The sequence below is a fragment of the Erithacus rubecula genome (assembly GCF_903797595.1).
Source record: "Erithacus rubecula genome assembly, chromosome: 11".
Taxonomy (NCBI): Eukaryota; Metazoa; Chordata; class Aves; order Passeriformes; family Muscicapidae; genus Erithacus; species Erithacus rubecula.
Window position 1 is genome coordinate 11,364,115 of NC_136663.1, and position 26,647 is coordinate 11,390,761.

At 37.3% G+C, this 26,647-nt stretch overlaps 1 protein-coding gene across 5 annotated transcripts in view; it reads left to right on the plus strand.

Annotated features, from left to right (window-relative positions):
* Window positions 1-26,647, plus strand: part of OPA1 (OPA1 mitochondrial dynamin like GTPase) — a 399,390-nt gene that overhangs the window by 18,654 nt on the left and 354,089 nt on the right. For all 5 annotated transcript variants that reach the window (XM_079315709.1, XM_079315708.1, XM_079315707.1 and 2 more), the window contains 18 exons: window positions 245-325; window positions 727-801; window positions 1,124-1,195; window positions 1,337-1,436; window positions 1,959-2,089; window positions 2,612-2,684; window positions 2,776-2,848; window positions 3,598-3,713; window positions 4,311-4,375; window positions 4,967-5,043; window positions 5,292-5,457; window positions 5,964-6,116; window positions 6,388-6,496; window positions 7,114-7,193; window positions 8,330-8,470; window positions 9,787-9,903; window positions 10,303-10,396; window positions 10,702-10,812. In XM_079315709.1, coding sequence (XP_079171835.1) covers window positions 245-325; window positions 727-801; window positions 1,124-1,195; window positions 1,337-1,436; window positions 1,959-2,089; window positions 2,612-2,684; window positions 2,776-2,848; window positions 3,598-3,713; window positions 4,311-4,375; window positions 4,967-5,043; window positions 5,292-5,457; window positions 5,964-6,116; window positions 6,388-6,496; window positions 7,114-7,193; window positions 8,330-8,470; window positions 9,787-9,903; window positions 10,303-10,396; window positions 10,702-10,812 — 1,834 coding nt within the window. The remainder of the gene's footprint in view (window positions 1-244; window positions 326-726; window positions 802-1,123; window positions 1,196-1,336; window positions 1,437-1,958; window positions 2,090-2,611; window positions 2,685-2,775; window positions 2,849-3,597; window positions 3,714-4,310; window positions 4,376-4,966; window positions 5,044-5,291; window positions 5,458-5,963; window positions 6,117-6,387; window positions 6,497-7,113; window positions 7,194-8,329; window positions 8,471-9,786; window positions 9,904-10,302; window positions 10,397-10,701; window positions 10,813-26,647) is intronic.

The following is a 26,647-nucleotide window of genomic DNA, read 5'->3' on the forward strand; positions in this document are numbered from 1 at the left end:
TACAAAGGTTTTTTAAGTAGCCTCTAAGCTGGGGAGTTGTTTCAGCCAATGACAAAAGCTCTGCAGGTCTGTATATGATCCATGTGTACTGTCTAAATAGTAGCAGTACCATTTATTAATTTTGTGCTAATTAAGTAGTACATATAATTGTGTTTCTACAGAGGGGAGTGTACATATGCCATGTACTTTTTGTGTTTCTCTGTTATATTTGCTATACTTTCTCATTAAAGCTTTTAATATTTAGGTAACCCTCAGTGAAGGTCCCCACCATGTAGCTTTATTCAAAGACAGCTCTCGAGAGTTTGATCTGACCAAAGAGGAGGATGTAAGTATAATAAAGTGACTGTAAGTTAATGAGACTTGTATTGATTCTCTGAATAATTTTGTGTCTCTGTGATCTCTAAGCCCCTGTTTAATTAGAGTGGAAGATGTTTAGTAGGGCAAGGCATTGTAGTAGTTACTAAATTATCTCTTTGGCTGACACTGAAGTGGATAAAATGTAGTGCTCCTTGTGGCAAGACACTTTTTGAAGCATTAAGGGATCTGCAGGTAATCTGTCATTTAGTGCCCTCCCCATTTACCAGACTTACTAAACATGCATTTGAAATAATACCTATAAACTGAGATCTTCATCCCTAACTAAAAGTGTTTTTCTGTATAGGTAATTTTTCTTCTACCACAGTTATAAAGAGTTTTGTGTTTGATATTTCTGTTTTCTTGTAACAGCTTGCAGCTTTGAGAAATGAAATAGAAATCAGAATGAGAAATAGTGTGAAAGAAGGGTGCACTGTTAGCACTGAGGTAAGAGTTGTCAAATACTTAATGGCAAATATCTGTACATTTATATATTTTGTAAATATTCCTCAACTGGGAGACTGTGGTGAATCCAGTTTTCATATATTTTGTATTTTGCAGTATACAAAGTGTATTTGGCCTGTTAAAATCAGTTTTATACAACAATTACTTGCATTAAAAGTTGTACTTCCTGTTTAAAGTGACAGGTTGTTGCTGATTAAAACGTGTGTGTAAATGTGTCATATAGTTTTATATATGTGTGTTTGTCTATGTACCTACATTCAAAGTAGGTGGTGTATAAACCTCTAATTTCAATTTTATTTCACAGACCATCTCATTAAGTGTGAAAGGTCCTGGTTTGCAGCGAATGGTACTGGTGGATTTACCTGGAGTCATTAGTGTAAGTATGCAATTATTTAAAAAATGAAGACTTGTAAATGAGGTAGTGTTATTGGTGAGAACATTAGCTGTTGTGGGTTTTTTAACATGCTTTTTTGTCTTTGTTTTTCTTTAAACATTTATCTCCATGTGCACATTAAAGACTATGACATCGGGTATGGCTCCAGATACAAAGGAAACTATCTTTAGCATCAGCAAGGCCTACATGCAGAATCCTAATGCCATCATCCTCTGTATTCAAGGTACTAAGAGTCTAAACAATTATCCATTTATATTTATAATCATGGTTCTTATGTTACCCTGGAGTCTATACTGATGACATTTTCCTTTTGTGATAATCTGTGTAGTGTACAAAACAGCATACTGTGGAATGTCTGCTTTTAAATAAAGTCAATCTGTGCAAAATCTGGCAAAAACCAACTTTTTGATAAGAGTTTTTTTAGCATTTAAAAAAATGGTGGTGGTAATAAAATTCAAGTTTTCCACGAATGTGTTTTTGGAGGTAGCATGCAATAATATTGGATATGATATAATATAATGTTGAATATTTTGAGTAAGCTGGTACTTATTCAAAACAGAACTACAACAAAGTGGTTTCTTTTGATTCTGGGAACAAAGCCGTTTTTCTACTATGTGTATCCAAAAATGGAACATTAGTTTACTGGGTTAAATTTGCAACATGAAACTTACTTGATAACTACTGTGTTTTCAGTACTGTGTGTTAGATTACATAATCCCTAAAATAAACTTTGTATTTATTTTAGATGGGTCAGTGGATGCAGAACGCAGTATTGTCACAGACTTAGTCAGCCAAATGGATCCCCAAGGAAAAAGGACAATATTTGTGTTGACTAAGGTTGATCTTGCAGAGAAAAATGTGGCTAGTCCAAACAGGGTGAGTTGAAACTCTCTTTCTCACATTGTGCTGGCTGAAGTTATACATGGTAAAATACTTGAGATGCTGTCAGAGGTATTGGACCTCACCTGCCTGTTTGAAATGGTTTTGAGTGCTTATTTCTGTATTCAGTGTGATTTTTTTTTTTTTTTTTTTGGTGTGTGTGGTTGTTGTTTTAATCTCTCTCAGGCCTTACTTTTAGTGATCAGCTGTGGGACTATATCTCAGCTTGCTATAATACTGATTCCTTTCATGGTGACTTGAATAAGTTCCATTTCCCAAAAAGGCTTAAAGATGTACTGTGATAGGCATTCTTGTTGTGTTTTGTGTTCTGCTGTGTTCTACCTTATTTGATTTATGCCTTTTTTTTTTTTTTTCATTCTCAATAGAACTCATAGTCCCATGACAATCTACAGTAGTCTATGGATAGGTATAAGTAGATCTGGCCTTAAAATTGTGCTGAAGGAAAGGATGTCTCTATGTAAAGTTAATTATGGTCTTTTTAATCTTTTATTTTCATAGATCCAGCAAATCATTGAAGGTAAACTCTTCCCAATGAAAGCTTTGGGTTATTTTGCAGTTGTTACTGGAAAAGGTAAAGAGAGCTCTAACTCTATTCATTTTATCCTTGGTAGCCCAGAAAGCTGTCTAAATGGAACTGTTGCAGCACTCTTTTCTTTCTGCAGGAAACAGCAGTGAAAGCATTGAATCCATTAAAGAATATGAAGAGGAATTTTTTCAGAATTCAAAGCTGTTAAAGTATGTTGCTCTTTTATTCTTTCTCTTAAAATGAGCCTGTGTTGATAAATGCTAGCATCAGGTTTTTTTATTGACTTTAAGAGGATTGCAATGTGGAAACACTAACTGAGATATAATCTGCTTAAATTAAGTATCATGTTGAGGTTACCAATTTGTCCTGGTTTCTTAATGCTTGCTGTAAGTAACTGGAGACAGGCATTTCAGATAGCAGTTTATTCCATTGCACTTCTGGGCCACTCTTCTAAGGTTTGTGTGTCTCTCTATCAGCTCTGCAAGAACTTGGTTTCAGGCTGTCTAAGCACTTAGAGCTGAGAGGAGTGAATCCAGCCCAAGAGTGAGTTTTAGTGCTTCTTAACATCAATTGTCTTGGTGTGGCCATGTTGTATTCAAAGGGTTAGTTTGTGTGTTCTGAGGGAAGCTCACTGAGTGGAGTTTTGATTTCACAGGCTGGTATTCCTCAGGAAAGTACAATACATGATCTTTGGGACTGTAGTGCCTGCACTGCAACCTCTAGCATAAACACTTATTTAGGATGGGATTTTGTGTTTCTTTGTTTTGTTTTGGGGCTTTTTCCCCTTGCTTTGGTGATGATCTGCACTGAGGAAGTTTAGAGGAAGAGACTGGAATTTGGGTTAGGTACACAGTTACATGTTATTTTCTGCTCTGAGAAGCAAAGCTTTACTCTAGAGAGGAGAAAATGGGGACCTGAAAGCATTGGTATGTAAAGAACTTCCTCTCTCTCTTTACAGGACAAGTATGCTGAAAGCACATCAAGTAACAACCAAGAACTTAAGTCTTGCTGTGTCAGACTGCTTTTGGAAAATGGTGAGAGAGTCTGTGGAGCAGCAAGCAGATGCTTTTAAAGGTAAACATGTTTCCAAAAAGCAAGGGAAGTAGCAACTTGCTGTTAAACAGTTATTTCTTCAATGTGCTTATAATACTGTTCTGCCAGCATGCTTAGGCAATTGTTTCATGAATTTTATATGATCAGCAGTTCCCATTAATTGATAATTGCTCCAGGTAATTTCTAGAAAAAAAGTAAAAAAGTAATATATGTTGTGAAGTACCACTTGCTCTAAAACCAAAGGAGTAAAGTATGCAGAACAAAAATCAAGTTGGGGGATTTTTGGGGACAAAACACAGCTCTTCCACTGGGTTAAGGTGTTTAAAATGGCTTCTTGCATAAAGGTAACATCTGGTCAGTCTTGACAGGGCTGACCTGTGCAGAGCTGGAAGTTGAATGACTCCACTGTGCTTTTTTAATGTATGAATTCTGCAATTTGTAGACAGAGTATCTTGACATAGAAAAAAATTCTTCTCATTTGCAGACACGCTTAAAGTTCTTGGTGGGTTTTTCATAAGCAAGATTTGTGGCAATTTTAAGACCTGCTGAACTTTTAAGGTAGTCATGAAGTGCATATGGACAATTAAAAAAGCAAGGCCCTTTTTCTGATTTTTGCAGCCACACGTTTCAATCTTGAGACGGAATGGAAGAACAATTACCCCCGGTTGCGAGAGCTTGACAGGGTAAATTACACTACTGCTTTCATTGGTGTGCTACAAAGGGTTGAAGATTCTTAATTAAAATTCATGCCTTTTAATTTCATTTGTAGAGGTTTCTTAAAGTTAACATAAAGTACTGACATGTCAAAATGTTAGGATGGTATAAATTATTGTAGGGGAAGGAAATAACGTTTTTCAAAATTGTGATCTTCAGCACTTGTGTCCTTCACTCTTCTAGTATGCAGCTACCTGACTTAACTTGCCCTCAGAGACAGGTCAGTGTTTCTTTGTTATCATGACAGAACTGGCAAAGAGAGGTTACATTCCCTGGTCTTTCAAACAGAATAACAAAACAACTGGGATCTCATTTTCTAATTCTCTTATAGAGATCCTGAATTTTGAAATGCCATGCCTGGACAAAGGCATGCAAGATATGGGGGGCAGATGTGTGGTAAACCAGGGTTAGCTGGTGATATGCACACTCATTGTTCAGAACATGACCAGGAGGTATCATCTGAGGCTTAAAGGCATTAAGAGAAAGGTTTTGGATTTTTCTACTTTTTTTATGGAAACATAATCAAACTGTACTTAATCTTTTTGTTTCCTTTTGCACAGAATGAACTGTTTGAGAAAGCAAAGAATGAGATTCTTGATGAAGTCATAAGTTTGACTCAGGTCACACCAAAGCACTGGTATGGTAGTTTTTTCTTTTTCTTTCTTTTTTTTTCTTTTTTCATAACTTACTAGGAGAAGTTTGCCTTTAAAATAGAGTTCTAGTAAACAACATTCTCAAATATAAGTAAGAAACTGTTTTTCTTGGACAATGTGTTGTATTCCTGTGATCTGTAGTGTTGTTTTCTGTGTTCCTAACAAATTGAATGCACAGCTTTAGTCACTTGTGTACTGGAAACTATCACATGTTTTACAACTCTCATTTTAGGGAGGAGATGCTTGAGAAAACTTTATGGGAAAGGGTATCTACTCATGTGATTGAGAACATATACCTGCCAGCAGCACAGACTGCAAACTCAGGGACATTTAACACCACTGTGGACATCAAACTGAAGCAGTGGACTGACAAGCAACTGCCTAATAAAGCAGTAGAGGTGAGAATTCAGTTATTTAAATGAAAGAAACTTAATTAAAATTTAAAACGAAAGCATAACTACAGAGAAGTAAGGTGGTGTTGGAATGGGTGACTGCAGTTCTTTTATCTAGCTTATGTCAGAAAAGGCTGACAAGATCTTGATGCCCCAGAGCCATACAGAGCAGAAACATTGTATTTTGCTCTTCTGGTGGATTTTGCCTATTAAAGAAAATGTGAACCTATTTTTGCAATGTTAACAAACCTCTCAAGTAGGTATATTCACATTTAATAGATATATGCAAATTTAACCGAATTCTGTTGCTACAATACAGTGAAGCAAAGCTTAGTGTTGCTTTTATTAGTAGTGGATAAACAGCAAAGGAAGTCACTGATTTATAATTGCCTTGTTTTTTTTGGAAAGTCTCCAGATTTTCATATTTAGAAGAATAGTAATAAATGTACCTTTATCAGCTTGTGCATGATGTAATGGTCTATTTCAGAAGGAATTGTTTGCTAACTTTCCAGGTGGCATGGGAGACTTTGCAAGAAGAATTTTCCCGTTTCATGACAGAAAGAAGAGGAAAAGAGCATGATGATATCTTTGATAAACTGAAGCAAGCTGTCAAAGAAGAAACTATTAAGCGACATAAATGGAATGAGAGAGCAGAAGATAGCCTGGTATATAACATCATTTCATTTCTCTGTTTTTAGGTTCTGTAATCCAGAGGGACTTCCTATCTTTTGCTTTATTTCTTCCATTATTTATGCAGGCTGTAGAAAAGAGGAATTTTGGCAGTGCTTTGAAAGGTGCCTCTTGAATATCTTGTGTGTGCCTAATATAATCTGTTTTAGCAGACATTAAAAAATGAAAAGAATACTGGGAATGGGTTCTTAACTAAATCCTGAGTAAATGATTTACTGTGTGCTAAAGTGACATTCTGTATTGCAGCGGGTGATCCAGCACAATGCGTTAGAAGATCGGTCAATATCTGATAAACAGCAGTGGGATGCAGCCATTCATTTCATGGAAGAGACGCTCCAAAGTCGCCTCAAAGACAGTGAGTGGTCTCATGTATTCCACTCTTCTTCCCTTTTTAATCTGAGACAGTCTTGAGCTAGTTCACTTCACTGGAGTGCAGCCTGTGTATCAGCCCAGCTGACCCAGCAGTGACTGCGTGCAATGGTACTGATAGAAATATTTAGCAAAATACAGCCTCAAAAACTCTCTTGCTCTTAAAATGAGAGGCACTAGAGATCTATAAAGTAAAATAATAGTCTAAATGCACATGTAGGAGAACAGGATAAATTCAGGAAAAATAGTTGGTCTGTTTATGGTTTCTAGCATAATCAGTTTTGATGCAAGTTGCAGCCAAGGTAAGATTTGAGGTTTTTTTAAGTGCATGTTTTGCAGCCAGGAGGATGGCCTCAGTAGAGGGATGTTGTGTTTTTTGTGTGCTTTTTGAAGTGTCTTTTGGTTGGAAGTAATTTTTCCATTTTAGTAAAATACATCAACCATTGCTTGAAGTAAAAGACACTTGATTTAACTCAGTGTGGTGTATTTTATGTTCTTCAACATAAAATGTTCATTTTTGTTCACATACTTAATTTTGAAAGTATAAATTTGGGTGCTTACATATATGTCGTTTGATAATCAATATCATGCCTCTTTTTCCAGCTGAATCTGTTATTGAAGATATGGTTGGTCCAAACTGGAAAAAAAGATGGTTGCACTGGGTAGGCCGCAACAAAGAACAGGTAAAAGGAAAAAAATATAAACAAAATTATAGTTTGCTACCTTTAGAAAACTTTGATTATTACTCAATAAATTTTCAAAACTACCAATTCTCTTCACATGACTACAAAAAAGCCTTGCTTGCCACTGTTTTAAATAGTATGGAGAATTTCATATACTTTTTACATGCTTCATCTACAGAGTGACTTGTAAACTATTTTCCATTTTTCAACTGAATTCCATCTTTGCTATGATACCATTGACCTGTGTATTGAAGTCCTTTCAGTAGAAAGAAATCAGTGAAAGCAGGTGGAAACTGGGCTATTCCCTTCTATCTTTCCATGCTTGCCTTCTCTAAGTCACATGCAGTTTCTTGTCATGCTCTATTTGGATTTAATTAGTATGTGATAGCATTATCACTTACATTGTCATCACAGTTGTATCTTCTGATTGACCATATTCATGATAACATCTCCTTTCATTTGCTCACAGCTTTTGGAAATTTCCTTTGAATTTTAATTTGCACCTTTTGTTTGATGCCCAGAGATGATGAGCTTTTTATATTGCTTTTCCTTAATGTTTCTCAAACTGATTCAAACTTTAAAGAATTAAAAAGGTTAGAATTAAAAAGGTTAGGAAGTAATTGTTTCAGAGAAAGGAGTTTTAAAGTCAGCTATATGCAACCAGCTATTGGAGCAGGGTAGTAAGAGCAAGTAGGACTTCAGCCTATATTAATTGACTTTTATCAACAGCACCTTAAAGGTATGAATCCATGGAGAGCTCCTGCTAGCTAATAGGAAAAAAGTATAATTCTCATCACTGTCACAGGTGGCATATGAATGTGAACCCTGATAGCAGATACTAACGTAGGGGAAAGGGGGCTAACACCTATGATTTTTTTTTCCACCCTTCTATTCTTGTTCTGCATTTCTGTGTATAATGAAAAGGAAAACAATTAAATTGACAGTGAATTATCCATTAAAATACTATATTTGATATGTCTGCATAAATTTCTTTTGAAGTAACTTGAAAATAATAGTTTATAGTGTCAGATGTTTGTTCTGCCCTGGCTTATTAAGCAAATAGAGTGTTTATTGAGGGGGTGCTGCTGATCTCTGAGTCTCTAATAATAAATTCCAACTAATCATTCCTATCCTAGAGTATTCGTAATGAAACAAAAAATGAACTTGAGAAATTGATCAAGTGCAATGAAGATCATCCAGCTTATCTGGCAAATGATGAAGTGACAACTGTCAGAAAGAATCTGGAAGCAAGAGGGGTAGCAGTGGATCCATGTCTGGTGAGATGCAGAACTGTTAGAAGACACATGGAAGCCCCCTGTGAACACTTGAACGTTTTCTAGATGGCAAAGAAGACTTTATCTGAATACTGAGTTTGTAATGCAGATGTTTCCAAACAAATCACTGACTGCTTGCACGCAATTCACACACTTCTGTTGGCTGGCAGACAGTCTGTACAGCATTTTGGAATCTGTCTGTTTAGACTGGAATCAGATTCTGCAGAGCAGATTTTCTTGCCTGCATTGTAACAAAGCTTGTTAGAAATTATTGTTCAGATGTAATCAAGGCCTTGGTGAGCAAGTTACAGTAAGAACATACTGTGTATCCTAAAGCTTTCAGTGTGGTGGTATGTGAAGTTTGCAATTAATTGGTACATTGAAGAGAGAGAATTTTTTTTTAATACTTTGGAAAAGGCAGGAATTTTTTTGGAGTGTCCCAAGGGATTGTATTGTACATTTGATATGGCCTGGAAAATGACATAACTCATTGCAGCAAAAGATCCTTAAAGGGAATTAGACCTATTATCTAATTAAATGTGAAATTTAAAATAAATGAGAATCCAGACATTAATAACTAGTAGATGTAGATTTCCTATAGCAGTGATTTATTTTCTGCAGTAACTTTGGGTACTTTTATGCCATTAATACATGCACTTCTTCTAGGAAGAAGAGTTTTTGTAATATCTCCTACTCCTTTCTTGTACAGCACTTAATCATTCTTTTATAAAGGTCATAGTGATCTACGTCTTCTGCATGAGAAGGCTGAGTGCAAACTGATTTTTTTTTCCTAGCTCAGCAAATGATTTTCTTAATTATGTTTTATGGGCTTTCCAGAGAGGCATCTTGATACACATATTTAATTTTGAAGAATTGAAACATAATAAGCCTAATCAAGAAAAGTTATAAATGTTTGTTTACGTAAGACCCATTAAATTTTTCTCTGAGCTTTAATCTGGTTTAATTGGTAAATTAATGGGTACAAGTCAAAAATGTGTTCTCAGTGTTAAAAAATGTTTTGTAATATGTAATTTAAACGTGTTTTGGCTGCAGAGAGTATTTTTAAGCATTCAGTTATGTTCATGGAAGAGTAGGTTTTGAAATTCACAAGTCATCTGTAGTGTTTGCCAAGTGTAACTAACACATTAATCATATCCCAGTTGCAGATAAATTGCTGAGAAATATTTAGACATATGTTACATGATAGCAGCAGTGGAATTTGGAGTTACATTTTAAAATTAAATGCAATCATTAATCTAAGCACGATAGTGAGTATATGTATTTATTTATTTAGTCAAATTTAAATACTCTTTTCCTAGATTAAAGACACATGGCACCAAATTTATAGAAGATACTTCCTGAAGTCTGCTTTGAACCACTGCAATCTGTGTCGAAGAGGCTTCTATTATTATCAGAGGCATTTTGTGGACTCGGAGGTAAATAGAAGAACAGATGTTCTTCATCTACACTGGTGTTTTGCCTTAATACTTCTATTTCAGTTGAAAAAAAATCTAAAAATGCTTCAAAGTAGCCTGACCAGATAACTGGTGATCTCAGATTTTACATGAGGCTTGTAATGGATAAAATGCCATCCTGGTGGTAATTATGTCAAATGACCACTAGGTATCAGCCATGACCTAAACATGTTTTTTTTAATGTATTTTTAATGTGTTTCCTTGTTACCTACACCAGTAATTCTGTGGGATTTTTGTGCAAGATGTGGATATATATACATGAGGTTACAGCTGCTGCTAAAAATGCCAAAAGAGATTCATGTGTTTGTAAGATGTTCAGTGGACATCAGAGGTGTGACACCCCAAGTTGTGTCATTGCAGCTCGAATGTAATGACGTCGTCCTCTTCTGGCGAATACAGCGAATGCTGGCGATTACAGCAAACACACTGAGGCAGCAGCTCACCAACACTGAAGGTAAGGCTCAGTCAGTGGAAGGGTTTGAAACAAAAGATTATCCCTTAAAAAAGTAATCCAGCAATAATTTTGCTTAGAGGGGAAATACCCTTTGAAATATATAAATCTTTCTCAAAGAATTTCCGTTCTTAATGGTCCAAAGAAGGGGCTTCTGTGTTCAGAGGTTTGTCTTTTCTCTTGTCAGATTAATAAGTATGGTAACATATATTGTGTCTCCAACAGACCTTCCCAAAATTTAGTTTATGGAGCTGCAAAGGTGTTGCCAGTGACTTTTTTCTGGTTGCTTTGTTTTGTTTTTTTTACAGTAAGGCGCTTGGAGAAGAATGTAAAGGAAGTGCTTGAAGATTTTGCTGAAGACAATGAAAAAAAGGTGAAGCTCCTAACTGGCAAGAGAGTCCAGCTTGCAGAGGATCTCAGTAAGTACCCACTCTGCAGTGTTTTGGAATGAGCTTGAAATGAAGCAAATTCTGAGCACTATCCTTGAGAATATTCAGTGTGATGTGGGTTGTTCATGTGCTGGCATTTATTTAATATCATACAGATTTTTTCTCAAATACAGTCAGATCTTTCTGATTCTAAGGTGGACATGGGTAAGTATAGTGTGATAATATAATTTACACTAGATGTAATTTCTCTTTTATAAGTATCTTGAAAAAATGCAGTTAAAACAGAGTAAAGAGAGATTCCCCTTCCTGTAGTAACTCAAAAAGTATTCAAAACCCATTAGGTTTTTATGATTAATATAATAAGATTTTAAACAGTGAAAGTTTTTAAGGTGACAGTCTAAATTGAGATTGTTTCCTGTTGTCTGCTTGCACATCCAGTAGGGTTTAGACTGACTTTTAGCTGATGGACCTTGTCTCACACACATACCATTGTCTTTTTGGCAGCATTCTGTCATTCTGTGAGACTTCCACTTAAACCTCAGCTGTTCACCTGCTCTGGGAGGGGCAAAAAACAGTGCTGTGCAAAAGGGAAAAGAAAAATAAGCTAGTGATAATGAAGTTCCTGCAGTTACATAAATACCTGTATGTTCACATCACAGGTGACCATTCTTCTTAGGCCTCTACTTTGTGTCTGATGTAGAAACTCATTTTTGTCTTAAAATATGGCTTGGGATAATTAATTCAGAATAAATGAATATTGTGATCAGTGTTTCTTATTTTAATTAGCAAAGTAATTACGAAAGTTCTTATACCCAGGGTTCAGTGGGGCAGAGAAGCCTGCAACAGCTGTTAGTTATCTAAGTTTTAATAATGTTTTTATTTTTTTTTGCATCCAAAATGTAATATAAAGTAAATGTTTTGCTTACAATAAACTCAAAATCTAAGGATTTATTTTTAGTAGTGCTGGTTTGGCTATACTGAAAATACTGTCTTATTGGAAGTATTGTTGAAATCCCAGTGTATTTGTTGTCCTTTAGAATATGTATTATTTTGGAATTGTGAGTAGGAGTTTTGGTAATCTAGGGCAAATTGCCTTTGTTTTCTTGACTGATCTCTGAAGCAGCTGCTATGACTATGATTTTCATGATAAGTATATAATTTCTCCAAACATCCTGAGTTGCTTTTGAAATCCTGCATCAACCTTGATGTAAATATTCTTTTAGAGTCAGTAGAAAGTGTTTTCCAGCATAAGAGGTTCTTCTTCTCTATATATGTTGAGGTAAAATGAGTAGTAGCTGCATAGTAGGATACAGACTTATAGGAAGTTCTCCTTTTCAGGCAGTGCTGCTTGCTTTATTGCTTTGATGCTGGATGCTGACTTTTTGGGCTTTTTTCCTGCACAAACACTGGTATAGAGTGAACCTTGGTGATTTTGATTTATCCTCAAGTATTCCATGTTTTTAAACAAAATTAAAAAACCCTAACATGCCCATGATGTTTAAATTAACATGTCTTTATTTTGCTCTGAAATTGACTCAGAATTTTTGCATTGTCAACTTTACTTTTCCCCAGCCTCAGTAACAGGCTCCCATTTCAAAGCAGTGGCAGCTGAGGTCATTATTTTGTAAACTAAAACTAGACCTGTAGGAGCAGCCTGTGTGTGTTCATAACCTGAGGTGTCAGTGCACTGGTATAAATGCTTCAAGTGTGTAGTTTGCATTTCATAAATTACTGTGTAGCAAAAACATGTCACTGCACTGTATTTCTTTAAATTCAGGAGGTCACAGATCCCACACACATTTTTCTAAAGAAATAATTGTTATTCAGTACAAAACAATGTAGGATGACATGTTCTGCTTTATTGTACCTGTGGGAACAGTTTAAAACTACAACTGCTGAGCTCTGTACTCGTATCAGTTGTGTTCTTTCTGCATGCTTTTATTGCTAAATTATTTTTATGGGAATGTGACAGAAAAATGGGGGTTTTTTTGCCTTTCCCTTGGTGAATAGAATGCTTTTCTACGCTGCAGAAGTTATTTTTTTTATATACCCCTGAGACAGATTTTGATAGCATAGAGCATTGAACTCCCAGATGGCTGTAATTTCCTTCTTGTAGCACTTAGTAAAGTTCAGGACTCTACTAAAGGAAAAAGTCCTGACTCCTGTGACACCCCTTCATAAAGTATTGGTATCTTAATTAGGAAGGGAAGTGATCTCCTGAATCACAAAGTCCAGTCTCTCCATTCCATGCAGCTGTGTTTATATAACCCAGCTGATTCAAATATCTTGAGCTCTGTCTTCAAATCAGTTACTTGTTGGGGCTCACTATTGACACTGAAAACATGTTCCAGGATGTCATTCTTCTGGTGGTTACAAATAGACTTCTAATTTCCAGTCTAAATTTGTAAATATGGGTCTGGGATTCACTTCCTGATTAGAAACTCTACTTGCAAATGTAAATTATTTGTATACCTGAGATTGGGTTGCCTCCTCTTGATACTGATTATATGGGAACACAGTCTCACTCTGTTATATCAGTCTTTTAACACTAAAGCACTGAAAGTGTTTTATTGTTAATTCAGGATATGGTTAATGGTATTACTAATGTGGGTGTCTGGGTCTCATGATGAGAGCTCACATAGAACTCAAAACTTACTTGAGCAGGTTTTGTTGTCTGTTTTCTACAGCCTTGAATGGTGCTTTAAACTTATATAAGAATGTTCCTTATATGACATTTATGCCCTGAATCTTGCTGCTTCTCACTGATCATATCTCAGGTATTATTCTACTCTGTATTTTACAGATCTTTGAAACAAACCATTAATTTTTTAATGTACTGAAGGTTGCTTTTTCTTCAAAAATATGCTTTAAATGTAGCATAAATATACTCCTTAATGTGAGTATTGTCATGATACTGGTACCAGTGAATGGTTATTAAGTTTGTGGAAATAAAGAAGCCCTAGGACTAGAGTCCTTTTGGAGGAAAGGATTGTATGGTGCAAAAAGGGGCAGAGGAGAATATGAGTAGCTAAATCAGGAAAACTGACTTCAGAAATGTCCCAAAATGCAATCACTCTAAAAGAATGCTTGTACTGGAAGATGCACCTGTGGTTGATGTATCCCAGTGTCTGACCCTGGCAGTGAGCAGGCGTGGGAACAGCATAACCATACAGTAGTACTTGCCTGTTATGCTCTCACAGCAGCCCACAGTCTGTGTTTCCAAGATTTCCTAATCCTGAGGTAATATCTTTGTGATTAATAGGCATTCATGGATTTCTTTTTCCCTCCTGTGAATTTCTGTAATTGCTTTTTGAACTCATGTAAACTTTGGCATCTGCAACATCCTGTGGCAATTAGTTCCAGGGTTCAACTGCACATTGTGAGAAAAAGTACTTCCTTTTGTTTGTTTCTGAGCCACCTGCCAGTTTCATTTGGTTCTCCTTAGTTCTTGCACTGTGAAAAACCTTCAGTAATCTTGTTCTATTCATTTTTTTTGCCATTCATGACTTCACAGACATGTGTGCTACCTGCATTTGATGTTTTGATGTTCTTTTTTCTGACTTGGAAAGTTCTCATGGTGTAGTTGCTCTTTGCATGGACGTTGTTTCCTGGTTTCAGTCAGCCTTGCCACTCTTCTCCTCTTTCCTTAGTTCCACTAAACCCTTTTTGAGGTGAAAGAGCAGACCTTGCACAAAATATTTGAAATGTATCTACATTATGGATTTATACACTTGTGTTATGATGATTTCTGGGTTTTATTCTGCTCTTTTTACAGTAATTCCTTGTAGTCTGCTTTCTCTTTTGCCTGTTACTGAACAGTGAGCTGATGCTGCAGTGGTCTATCTGCTACAACTCCCAAGTTCTTGTGTGAAAAGTGACAGCCATGATATTTTCCTTTTCTTGTCATGTTTTTAAACTGTAGGTGCACTTGAGATATGTTTATTGGTCTTTTTTTGATGAGGATTTAGAAACAAGAGTTATTTGCTATCTGCCTCTTACATGTCTAACTGGGTACTTCAGGGTTATTCAGCAGTTGATAGGAACCTATTTTAATGCAGTTGTTCACAACCTCCCTCACATCTCTGGGGCATTATTTTTATTGAAGTTCTTCACCAAAATTGTCTGCCATTTGAGGAACACAGTCCTGACTTGGATAGTTTCACCAGAAAAAGGAGAAATAACATTTACTTTCCAGTTGGCATCTGCATCTTGATTGTGCTTATTGCTGAATGACAAATACTTTGATTTGGAATTTATATTCCATACAATGAAGTATTTGCTTAGCTACATCTGTATCTTAAATATACTGTCTTCCACAAGAAGTGAAATGGGATAGAAGCAGCTCAAAGTGCAATGGTAAACATTAGTATTTTAAAAGGAACATTTCACAGAAAAACCTCTTGGTAAGACTGCCATGTTTGTATTGTGGGCTTTAAAGCTACTGCTCTGGGCTGGAGGGAAAATCTAATGGTGGCAAGTCAGTCCCTTTAAATTCCTGCAGCTGTTTCACACAAGTATGTGCAGCTCTACACAAATCTTTTCCATTTGCTCTTTTTTTTTTTTTAGATATTAATTGCCCTTTATTTCTACAGTACCTTTGAAAATGGATGAGTCAATATATATCCCTTAATTTTATCAGTGATTTTTTGCAGTATTTGCAAGTTTTTGCTGTTTTCTCCTGGTTTTGAGTTTAACTTTTCAAAGTGAATGATACTGAACATTCATGCATGCTGCCTCTGAAGTTACTGAAGATTTTAAATGTTATGTGTATTTTAAAATGGTGGCTTGGTCGATCATTTATAAAAGACAATTTTTTGAAGTCCTAGAATGTATCTTTTAAGTTAGTATTGGTCAATACTTTTTTTTTTTTAAAGAAAACAATACCTAGGTGAAAGACTGCATTTTCAACATGAATAATGTATTTTCTGCTGTTTTATTTTTAACACGAATACCAGACTAGTAATTTCAGCAGAAATGCCTGATAGGGTGTGGATAAATCTTACCAGTAGACTATTTAAGCTACTAGTATAAATACTAATAGTACACTACTATTATTTAGTATACTAAATACTATTACAAATAGGCCACTTCTGTAGACTATTTATGACATGGTAATTGTTGGAAACGCTGAGTTCCCGGTAGAGCGCTGCCTAGAAGCAGGTCAGTGTTCGCAGGGTGCTCGGTGCTGGCCGTGCTGTTCCCCCGGGCACTCGCGGTACCGGTGCTGGTGTCGCTGCCGGTGTCGCTACCGGTGTCGGTGCCGGTGTCACTGCTGGTGTCGCTGCCAGTGTTGGTGTCGCTGCCAGTGTCACTGCCGGTGCTGGTGTCGCTGCCGGTACCGGTGTCACTGCCGGTGTCGGTGTCGGTGTCGCTGCCGGTGTCAGTGCCGGTGTCGCTGCCGGTACCGGTGTCAGTGCCGGTGTCAGTGCCGGTACCGGTGTCGCTGCCGTCGCTGCCGGTACCGGTGTCGCTGCCGGTGTCAGTGCCGGTGTCGCTGCTGGTACCGGTGTCAGTGCCGGTGTCGCTGCCGGTGTCAGTGCCGGTACCGGTGTCGCTGCCGGTGTCGCTGCCGGTGTCGCTGCCGGTGTCGCTGCCGGTGTCAGTGCCGGTGTCGCTGCCGGTACCGGTGTCAGTGCCGGTACCGGTGCCGGTACCGGTGTCGCTGCCGGTACCGGTGTCGCTGCCGGTGTCAGTGCCGGTGTCAGTGCCGGTGTCAGTGCTGGTGTCGCTGCCGGTGTCAGTGCCGGTGTCGCTGCCGGTGTCGCTGCCGGTGTCAGTGCCGGTGTTGCTGCCGGTGTTGCTGCCGGTGTCAGTGCCGGTGTCGCTGCCGGTGTCGCTGCCGGTGTTGCTGCCGGTGTCAGTGCCGGTGTCGCTGCCGGTGCCGGTGTCGCTGCCAGTGTCGCTGCCGGCGCCGGGCGCGCGGTGGCGCTGAGCGGCCGCGGAGGGAGCGCGGGGCTCCCCTCCTGCTCCCGGCAGGAAGATTCATTGTCCTTGTCCCTCTTGGGATGGTCTTTTTTTTTTTTTTGTTTTTCTCAGCTGCACATTTCTGGTTAGCAACTGCATGGAGAGTTCTAGTTTAGTAAGGTTGAATAAGAAAAAACTGTTAGGAATGAATCCTTTAATCGTTACAGAAAGGAAGGTTATCCTCAAGCTGAGTGCCATCTCTCCCTATTGCAGTAGCACCTAAAACATGCTAGATGGTGCACATAGATGCAGAATGCTTCAGGTGAATCCAAGCTTTGCCATTCACTTCACTAGAGTTGAAGTCTCACAGACTCAAAACAAATACATATATCCTATCTTCATTTATTTCTTCTCCTTTTAGTCCTTTTGGACAGCAAAACTATGAATGTTGCAAAGCCACAGGATAAACAAAACAGCATACAAAGCATCTTTCCTAGGTCAGCATACTATTTATCCAATACCCTGTGTCCTCACAAGTTGGAAAAGAAAACCCAGTTTTTCATCAAATTATAAGTAAAACCATGTGCATGGGAGAGTAATTGGCAGGAGGTGGGAATGCCAATGGAAACTTGATCCTGAAATTGCTAGGTATGAATGTGAATGGATCAGCCTCCAAGTTCATTTGTCAGTAATGTTGACACCTGTACAGGTGTCATGGACTAGCTGAGACTTCATTCTGCACAAAAGCTTTTTGAAACATTTGAGGAGTAAGCCCTCACATGAAGAAAGTAAAGCTTAGGGCCATTTGTTTCAATTCTGTCATACGTTTCTAAGCTATGAAATGTAATAGTTTGCAGAACTTAATTATTTTCTTGTAAAGACTAAAGCATATAAAAACTGAACAAACCAGAGTTACAGTAAAATACTTTCAAGTTTTATATCTAAAGTCATTGCTTTGAAGTCACAGCATTAAATTTTTTATTTACTTTTTCTCTTGCTGAATGTAAGCCATTTGCCAACTTGGAGCATGAATGATTTAATATCATATAGGCATATAATAAACTTGCTGTTTTAATGGAGTTGGAAAGCTAAGGTTGGCACTTCCATATGCAAGTTGCTGACTCAGGACCTGAAGTTCCTGTGATTTGGCTAAGCTGAGTGGATTCTGTTGTGTCTGTTCTGTGTAACAAACTGGTTTTAATCCAAGTGAGTCCCCTTTTTTGTTATGCGTTTATGCAAAGTTGGGGATAAAGTCTGTGAAGAGTACTTTGCATATAATTACTTGTTCCGTGATTACATTTTTTCTTTCATTGCTGTTAGCTGAAGAACAAAAATGTTGTGTGAAAGTAATCCTATACTGTGATCATTACTGTAGACTAATTAAATTTCAGTTCCTTCAGATGACTGCCAATCGTGTTTTGATTTGACCTCTATCCTTCATGACATTGTTGATTACATGTGCTCCTTAAAATCAGGCTTTGACTTGGCTTTCTAAAGCCTTTGCTTCCATTTGCTCTTCTATTATGAGCTTTAACTTTTTTTTTAAAAGGTCACAGTGTATCATAGGGGCAAAGCTCAGCTGTAGGGGGAAAGATCTCTCAAATAAGCAGATCATAAGTAATTTTCCCTTAGAAACTAGAGGCAGACAAAACAGCTCAAAAGGCTGGTAGTTAACTCAAAAGGTTAGTCCTTAAATCAGAACCAGTGTGGTTTTCAGGTTTACAAGATACAGAAAAAAGGTATCATTTTCAGGATATTTGAAGGTAGTGCCCAAATGTCATGTCTGCTGCCCAAAGACAGATACAGGAAAGAGGACAGCATCTCAGGAAATGCAAATGGAGGAGTAATTTTATTACAATCTGAATAATTAGGGTTATTTTGTGCTCTTATTTCTTCCACAGTGCCTAAATATTGGCACTTTAGAAGCTACTTAAGTAAAAATATGGTTACTTTGTAGTTGTAAGACAATTCCAGAGGAGTCAGCAGTCTTGCTTTCATCTCATTCTCCTTTCACCTGGTCATAGCAGTGAGGACTACTCACTCATCTCATCCTAGGCTGGCAGAATATTATACCAGGAAGATGGTGTGGCCTTCTACCCAGAGAGATACAGAGCAGCCATTTCCCTCTGGGAATCCCCAAACAGGTCTGCAGCATCTTCTAAGCATGTTCAGGGTAGCTGCTGTCTTCACAGTCCCTTGCCAGCAGCTTCCCTGAGGATGTTAATATGGCCTGTATCTTATCAGAGGCTGCTTGTCACTTAGGGCACATTCATTTCTGCCTAAATCTCCATCAGTCACAAAGTGTGGGCTGTCTGTTTCTTAACGAGTTCAAGCTTGTGCTGGTGTCACCAGTGTGCTGGTGGCAGCATGACTGCTGTGCTCCCTTTGAGCACTGTAGAGGTCCTGGTGCTCCATGATGCAGGAGCTTGGGGGACACTGTGCTTGGAATCACTGTACAGTTGTGTCTTCAATCTCTTCTAATTTTGAACCAAAGCAGTATCTCTCAAAGACTTGCAAACTTCCTGTTAGAATGCAAATTAATTATTTTTGTATGGCTATCATGTTTTTAATTCCATGTGGATAATTTAAGAAATGAACTCAAGTGGGCTTTGATGTGAAAGACACTAGTTAAATGTTCAGGTTTGGTTGTTTGGTTTTTTTTTTTTGTCTTGAGTTTTGGGGCAGCAGCATGAAAGTAATGAATTAAAACCAGAAGAATGTGTAGGATAGTCTGTGTGTCAAAGTGCAGATAAGGTAGTTCCTGCTTTGTGTCATGGCAGAAAGTGCTTTACAAAGCTGCTTCTTCTCACAGAGGGAAGTAATCCTCAAGGGAGAACATACATCACTTGCAGACATCCTGTGAAGGAGTGATGGTTTACTTAACTTAAGAATCCCAGATGACCAAAGCCTGTCTGCTGTGATTTCTTAGTTATTGATGAAGAGTTAGGCACTGATGTCCAGGTCCTAAAACGGATATCTACAAAGTTCACCACATTTTTCACTGACTAAAAGAAGCCTATCACTTAAAGTTGACATTGAAAAATAGTGATAAACTGCTACATGAATAATGACATGTTTAATGCCTATTAATCTTACTCTAGACCCATGTCTCTTGTATTTGAGGGTCATTGTAGTGTTGTCTGCTGAATTTATTTTTTCCTAAAATTTTCAGAATGATGCAAGGATCGAAACATCTAACTGCTGTTTTCTCTTTAGTACTGGTTCCTTGTGAGGGTACTTATTAATTAAAAGTTAAGTACTTATCATGGAGAGATTTACTATTGGTATAAATTACAGGCTTGCAAGTGGACCAATATATGCTTTTGTTCTAAAGTAGTATGGAGCTGTGGAATGTAACATTCCCATTTCCAAAAGCTGAAGAGGTCAGTGTTTTGTATGTTGCACATTGTCAATTGTAGTAGACTCCACTTTGCCCATAGGGATGACAGCTAAGAAAAAATAATAGAACCATTTGGATATGGTGACTTAAGTTTCTGACTATTAAACATTATTGTTATGATGTAAAATTTGATCTAATCGCCATTTAATTTTCTGCCATATTTTTGAGAGACTTTAACTTAAATAGTCTTGACTATTACTTCATTATCCAATTAATTACTGAGTATGCTTTCTTTGGGTGGAGAAACAACATGTATCAGGTTTTTTTATGTTAAAGTCTCTTTACAGTTTTATAGTCTTAAGGTTACAGTAGCCTTTACCTAAGTAATTTCTCTTCATCACTGTATATGTCCTTTCTGCATAAGGTAAAGTTAATATTTTGTTACATCACTGGATGAATCATTGGGTAGTATTTCTATTTGCCTCTATGCTTTTCACTATTTGCACACAAAATAATGAGCATCACCACATTCTGATTCATTTTAGTTTAAGAGTCTTGATTTGGAAGTTCCATCTTCCTGTCTCTGTAAGTCTGATTCAAAGTATGTTTTATAAGGTTGCCTTGTCATTCTGCTACTAAGTTCCTTCCAGCTGTCCTGTAAGCAACACAGCTAAGTTCTGTTGAAAGACTGAGTTATTAGAGCAGTCTTAATTAAAAAATCTGAGATGGAGACAGAGGACTGAAAGATGCTCAAGCCCTACCTTGATATTGCAGACCTTGTGACTCTCATAAACTTGCAACATAATACAGGGTAATGATCACTGGTACATTAGGCTAACCTCAATGACACTGTAGCCATAGTTTGTGACCTCAAGCATCACAGTTTGGTAATATTTAGTTTCCTTTCTGTAGACAAGCAGGATGAATAGCTCATGAAAATGTCTGTTGTATAAAGTCAGTAGTCTACATAATTGTTAGTTTTGCTTCTGCCCATAGCTCAGTTCAGAAATGGCTCTGTCAGAGACAGAAGGATTTCAAGCTTATCAGCCTGAGGAGCCCCAGAGATTGCCCCAAGAAGCAAACCAGCTTCTGTTCTGTTCCACCAGAGAGGGGGCAAATGTGTGATCAGAACTATTTTGTTAAACTGAGAGCTCTCACCAGTGGATCTGGAGCAACTAGAGATCAAGACATTGATTATAATTTGCTATTTCAACAGCACAATACACAGTTCCTGTTTCTGGATCATTGTTAGTAATGCTAAAATATTATTGCAGTGCTCAGTAGCTTGAAAAAATAACTGAAGTGTTTTCAGACAAGCTGTCTTCTGCTGCTGCCTGGTTCTGTTTAGTGTGAAATAAAGGTAATACTGTTTCATGCAGACAGCTGACAGCTTTGCTCAGGTGTGCTATGAAGGGATTAATAATTAATATGATAGCAATACTTGCAACAAAGTAATTTCAGTGATGACTTGGGGTTTTTTCCTAAGATTTTGTTCTTAATTTTATTATGTTTCTACATCAGGCTCAATATACAATTTGGAGGTGATTGTTTGTGTTTAAGAGGTGGATTTGCCTACAACAGGGAAAACAAAACTGTATTTGTAGGAAAGAGGCTCCTTGATTTTTTCTCCTATTATTGGCATGCAAAAGGAGATCAAACTGGATGCAAATTTAAATGTCATGATGGATTGCAACACCTATAATAAACATAATATTAAAGGACAGCTACAATGTAGCATCAGTTGGCATCTTCAGTCTAACTATTGGTAACTAATGATCATGCCAGCTACATTCTGCAAGCTTGCATTGTAAAGGTTGTATATTCTTAGTGATTCATGAATTTGCTATATGAGCTATTATAAATTCCATTTAAACTTTTCAGGATTCTGCAGTGCTTTTATTACACTAATGTGCTAATTGTTTAAGAATCATTCACATGATTAATCCTCCTGCTCAGCCTCTAAAAAAAAAAAAAAAACAACAAACTTTTAGCTGCTGAAACTCTCTTGGAGAGCAATATTTATAGCAGTTTGACAGCAGGATGAAGAACAGCGTTTGTCTTTGTAACAGCTTAAAGAAAAGGCCTTTCCAGCACCCAGCCATGCAGTTACAATCTTGACCTCTTTCTTTTGCTGGGAACATACATACAGCATACAGGCAGCACCTCCCATGTGTTTTCTTGACCCTTTGACTGTCCATTCACTTCCCATCTGTTTTGCAGCCTTAAAGGAACAGAGGGGGCCCTCTACTTATAAATCTGTCTTTACAGCTGACAAATGATGTTCTGTCTCTTTAAGGGCAGCCTGGGTGGTTTTGCCTTTTTTTCCTTCCCTGCCCCCCCACCCCCCCTTTAAAACTTTATCTTTCCTCTCAGCCTTACCCAGAGGAAAATATGGTATGTGAACAAGAGGAAACTGGCAAAAAATGTGATAGGTAGTTTCAAAAGATTTTCTAAAATTCAGCAGGACATGACCTTGCAGTGATCAGGGAATTATGGCAGTGTTTGCATGAAGCATGAGTAAGCGTGTTGCTGCAGGTAGCTGTGGCTGATGTGGATTTCTGAGGCTCTGTTTGGAGTGCCTGGGAGTGTGCTGTCTCATACCATTTTAACAAGAAGTAAAGCTTTTTGCACGGCCCTTAGAAAATCAAGGAATGTGCCACAAAAGGCTGAACTCCAAAGAGATGATTCCCCCACCTGACTGTCCACAGGGGTTGTATACAACTATGGAGTTTGTGTCTTAGCCCTAAGGTAAAAATCAGCTTTCAATAGAAAACTTTGGATTGACATCTCTAATTTTAATGGTGTGTTTCTGGGCATTGTGATGAATTCTGATTGACAGGGCTTTCCTTTTTACTAGAGGAAAGATGATGCATTCACAGCAGTAAATTCCAAATTTCTGCTTCTGTGGTTAACTAACCATAACATAGAAGTAGCACAGCAAGCAGCGAGAATGTTTATAGGCAAGGAAGGGATTAAGAAAGGAAGGAAGATGGAAAAAAAAATAAAAGGGAAGGGGAGAACTCAAATCTAAACACAGTTCAGAGCAAAAGGAGCAACAACCATGAGCTTTCAAATATCAAAGCTATATAAACATTAGTTGGAGATAGAAGTCACTTTAATGTAGAACAGGAGGATTTATAATAAGGTAACACATTTTTTGTAGTCTGTAGGTTTCATCAAAGTACAAATAAAGATGAATTTGTGTCCAGAAATATTTTAGAATTTGTTTTGGTGTTGCAATTGAAATTTGATATCATATGTGCACATTTGTAATTGGGAAGGGAAAGCTTTTTGATTTGCCCAAAGTATCATGTACCCTGGCACAGACAGACATGAACATCTTTAAAATTCTGTGCTAAAATTATTGGTTCTTTAGAGGTAAATATGTATTTGAATGTCTCAAAATAAATTTATCTTCAGAACCATAAGCAAGACAGGTTTTGTGGACAGAGGCCACATCCCTTAGTAAACCAATTAACACAGATTGAAAATACAAGAAAACCTTTTCTTGCCTCCAGGTTCATGTTTGAAATAAATCAGTAATATACTTTGCTTTTGTAATTTGTGTTTAACATTATTTGGGATTACCTGAGGAGATTTGCTTGATAACTTTTTTTAGCTATTTTATTTTTTTGCTTTTTATTGCTACCTAAGCTTGAGTATCTGAGGCAGCAATCAGAAAGCAAACCTTCCTTGTAAGACAATATTTCTGGGGGGGTTCCCTCCTGACCAGCTTATGATAGTAGGAAAAGCAGACTTTATCTGTGCCTGCATCTTTCTGCATTCACAGTGTATTCTAAATCCTCATTACAGTTCAATTAGTCTGGTTTTGAGCCTTTTAGATTTGGGATCACAGGATTAATGAAAAGAAAATGAGTGGGTAGCAATATCATTTCATATGGAGATAAAGAGAGACTGAGCATGAATGAGGATCTCAAGACATCTGAATAAAGAATTTCCTCATTCTGTCAGTGAAGTTTTATGGGATATGGAGGGAGGATTATGGGAATATTCATGACCAGATCAAGAGGCATAATGAGTTGATGTATGAACCAGCTTATCTTTTAGGTAAACATGGGGCAAATGGGAAATAGAATAACCATTCATGGCCTCTAGGCCTGTGAATTTTACTGTTCTAAGATGGAAAAAAGGGTTTAGTTACAGTTACTCTTCATTGATTTGATTTTTGATTAGTGTTTAACAGGTGCTGGAAGAATTGCTTGTTTGTAACTTCAGGTCTGCATTAAAGCTAGCAAAGAGCACATCATCTTTCTAGAATCCAGTGTAAGCAATACTTGTATTAAAACTTACAGAGTGCCTTATAATAAGAGTGTAGCTCTTTTGTTAAAGTCCCTTTTGTGACATGGGAGCATTTTATAAAAGAGCTTGGGTAGTTCAATCAGTTATAAAAGTAATTTGTTAGCAAGCAGAATGCTTTTAATCTGTGGTTTAGTTATCCTTGGAAAAACACAGTATCACAAGACACAGAGCAGCAGGTCACTTTTTCTCTACCCCTAAATTTACTTCTGCAATAAGTATTCTTACCTGAAACCCAGATGATTTTCTTGTTTGGGATGTTGATAAGCTTTCCTCAGAACAGAATGTACTGTAATTTACAAGTGTAAACGACTGATAGTTTGATCTAAGTGACAGTCAAAACCCTACAAATGTGGGTACAGAGCTTGTCCTTTTCACAGAGATAAGAACTTCCCTAAAGTTGGGCAACATCCGATTCTTGAATTGTGAGAATGAATAATTGTTCCACATACAAAGTCACAGGGTGCTGATGAAGCTGTAGACAGTTACCCCTGCATTTGCACTCCTCTGTTAGAATTCTATCCAAGCACTTCTATTTACTAGTTTATTAAGATGAGTGTTGTGTAGATGCATAACTGTCCTCAGCCTATTTCAAAAGTGAACCAGTGCAGCAGAATGGACTTTGCAGGAGAGTGTTACAGGTTGCCTGGGATTTGCTGCTGCAAAAGGCTTTACTGTGGCTAAAAATACAGGGCATAGCATGAATAATTGCAGCTATTTGGCACTCATTGTAGCTGTTCTTTTTTAAGAATAGCCAGCATATTATTTCAAAGTATTAAATTACCTCAAGACCTCATAATGATTACAGTTAAGTAATCATTTCAATTCAGTCCAAGTATAAAAACTAATAAAGTGCTTATAGTATGCAGTCAATTCTAGTATACGTGTTCTCTGAGCAAACACAGCTGATTCAGTATATTCTGGTGGAATACATATTTGCTATCCTGTTATTTTAATATGCCTTAATCAGAAAATTAGAATAGATTTGTTGGCACAAACCTTTTTTTAAGGGTGAAATAATAATTACAGGTTTTTGCTGATGCTATTAATTTTCAGAGGCTGGGATATTTCATTAGCAAGAGGTTATGAAAGGAAAATACTTGCATTTAATACTGCTAAATCTGCCTGCTTTCACTGGTCTAATGGCTTGATCAATACAAAGAACACACTCGGGAAAACATGTTGCAATTGGGGGGAAAAATGCCACAGAAAGTCACTGAAAGCACAACATAAAGAGATCCTCTGGTTGTGAGAGCTCATCCCCAGTTGCCATGGGCAACTGCTGTTCATTTTGGAGAGCATGGTTCAGGTTTAATAATTTCTAAACTCAGAATCATTATAGAATATTTTGGGTTGGAAAGGGCAGTAAAGATTATCTCATTCCAACTTCCCTGCCACAGTCAGGGGCACCTTCCACTTGACCAGGCTGGTCAAAGCACCATCAGCATGTGTTAATTCTGTCCAAAATAGTAGAACATTATTTCAAAGGCTGATTTTGTAAGCATTCATAGAGAAACAGTATTGGAAGCTGAGCTGAGTAGGTGAATAAATAAATGCCATAGAAATAACATTTCCTATACAGTAGAGGTTTATGAACTGGCATATAATGCATATTCTCTTTTTTTCATTTCAAAAGATAGTAGTGAAAACACTTTGAATGTGCACAGTAAGGAGAAGTGATCATGGGACTATCTTTTTTTTTCATTGACAGCTTTCAAAGATTCTGCTGAACTGAATTTAAAAAAAAAAAAAATAACCTGGTAAAAATCAGCTACTGCTTTTTCTTTATTTCCAAGGTACAGTTTTTACTCTCACACTGACTGGGGTCTTCATTTAATATCAAAGTACCATAAAAGAAAAAAAAAAAAATCAGCTGAAATTCAAGAAGCTTTTTTGGTGTTTTCTTTAGGAGTTAGAGTGTGATTCAGCTTCACTGTACTTCTGTTTGTAGATAAGCACCACTGGGGAAGGGCATGCTGAAGTGTTGAAAGTGTCAGTGGCTTACCCTTCATCACCTAAGAATTGCAAGATAAAGATAGAAGCTTGAGGTTTCTCATACTCATGCAGGCTATTTTCCATACTTTGTTTTGAATGCTAACTAAAATTCTCTGCTTCTGTTAGAACAGGACTGCAGGAGTTCATTGAGTTGTTATTACTATCACTCTAAAATGGATTTTAAGGTTGTTTGTGGAGTTGTCATTTTGTTGATTAAACTTTCAGTTCCTGTAACTACATTAGTGCTCTCTTTGGAGGTCAGTTTTATCTGCTTATAATTACATATCCCATTTAAAGCTGATTGTTTTT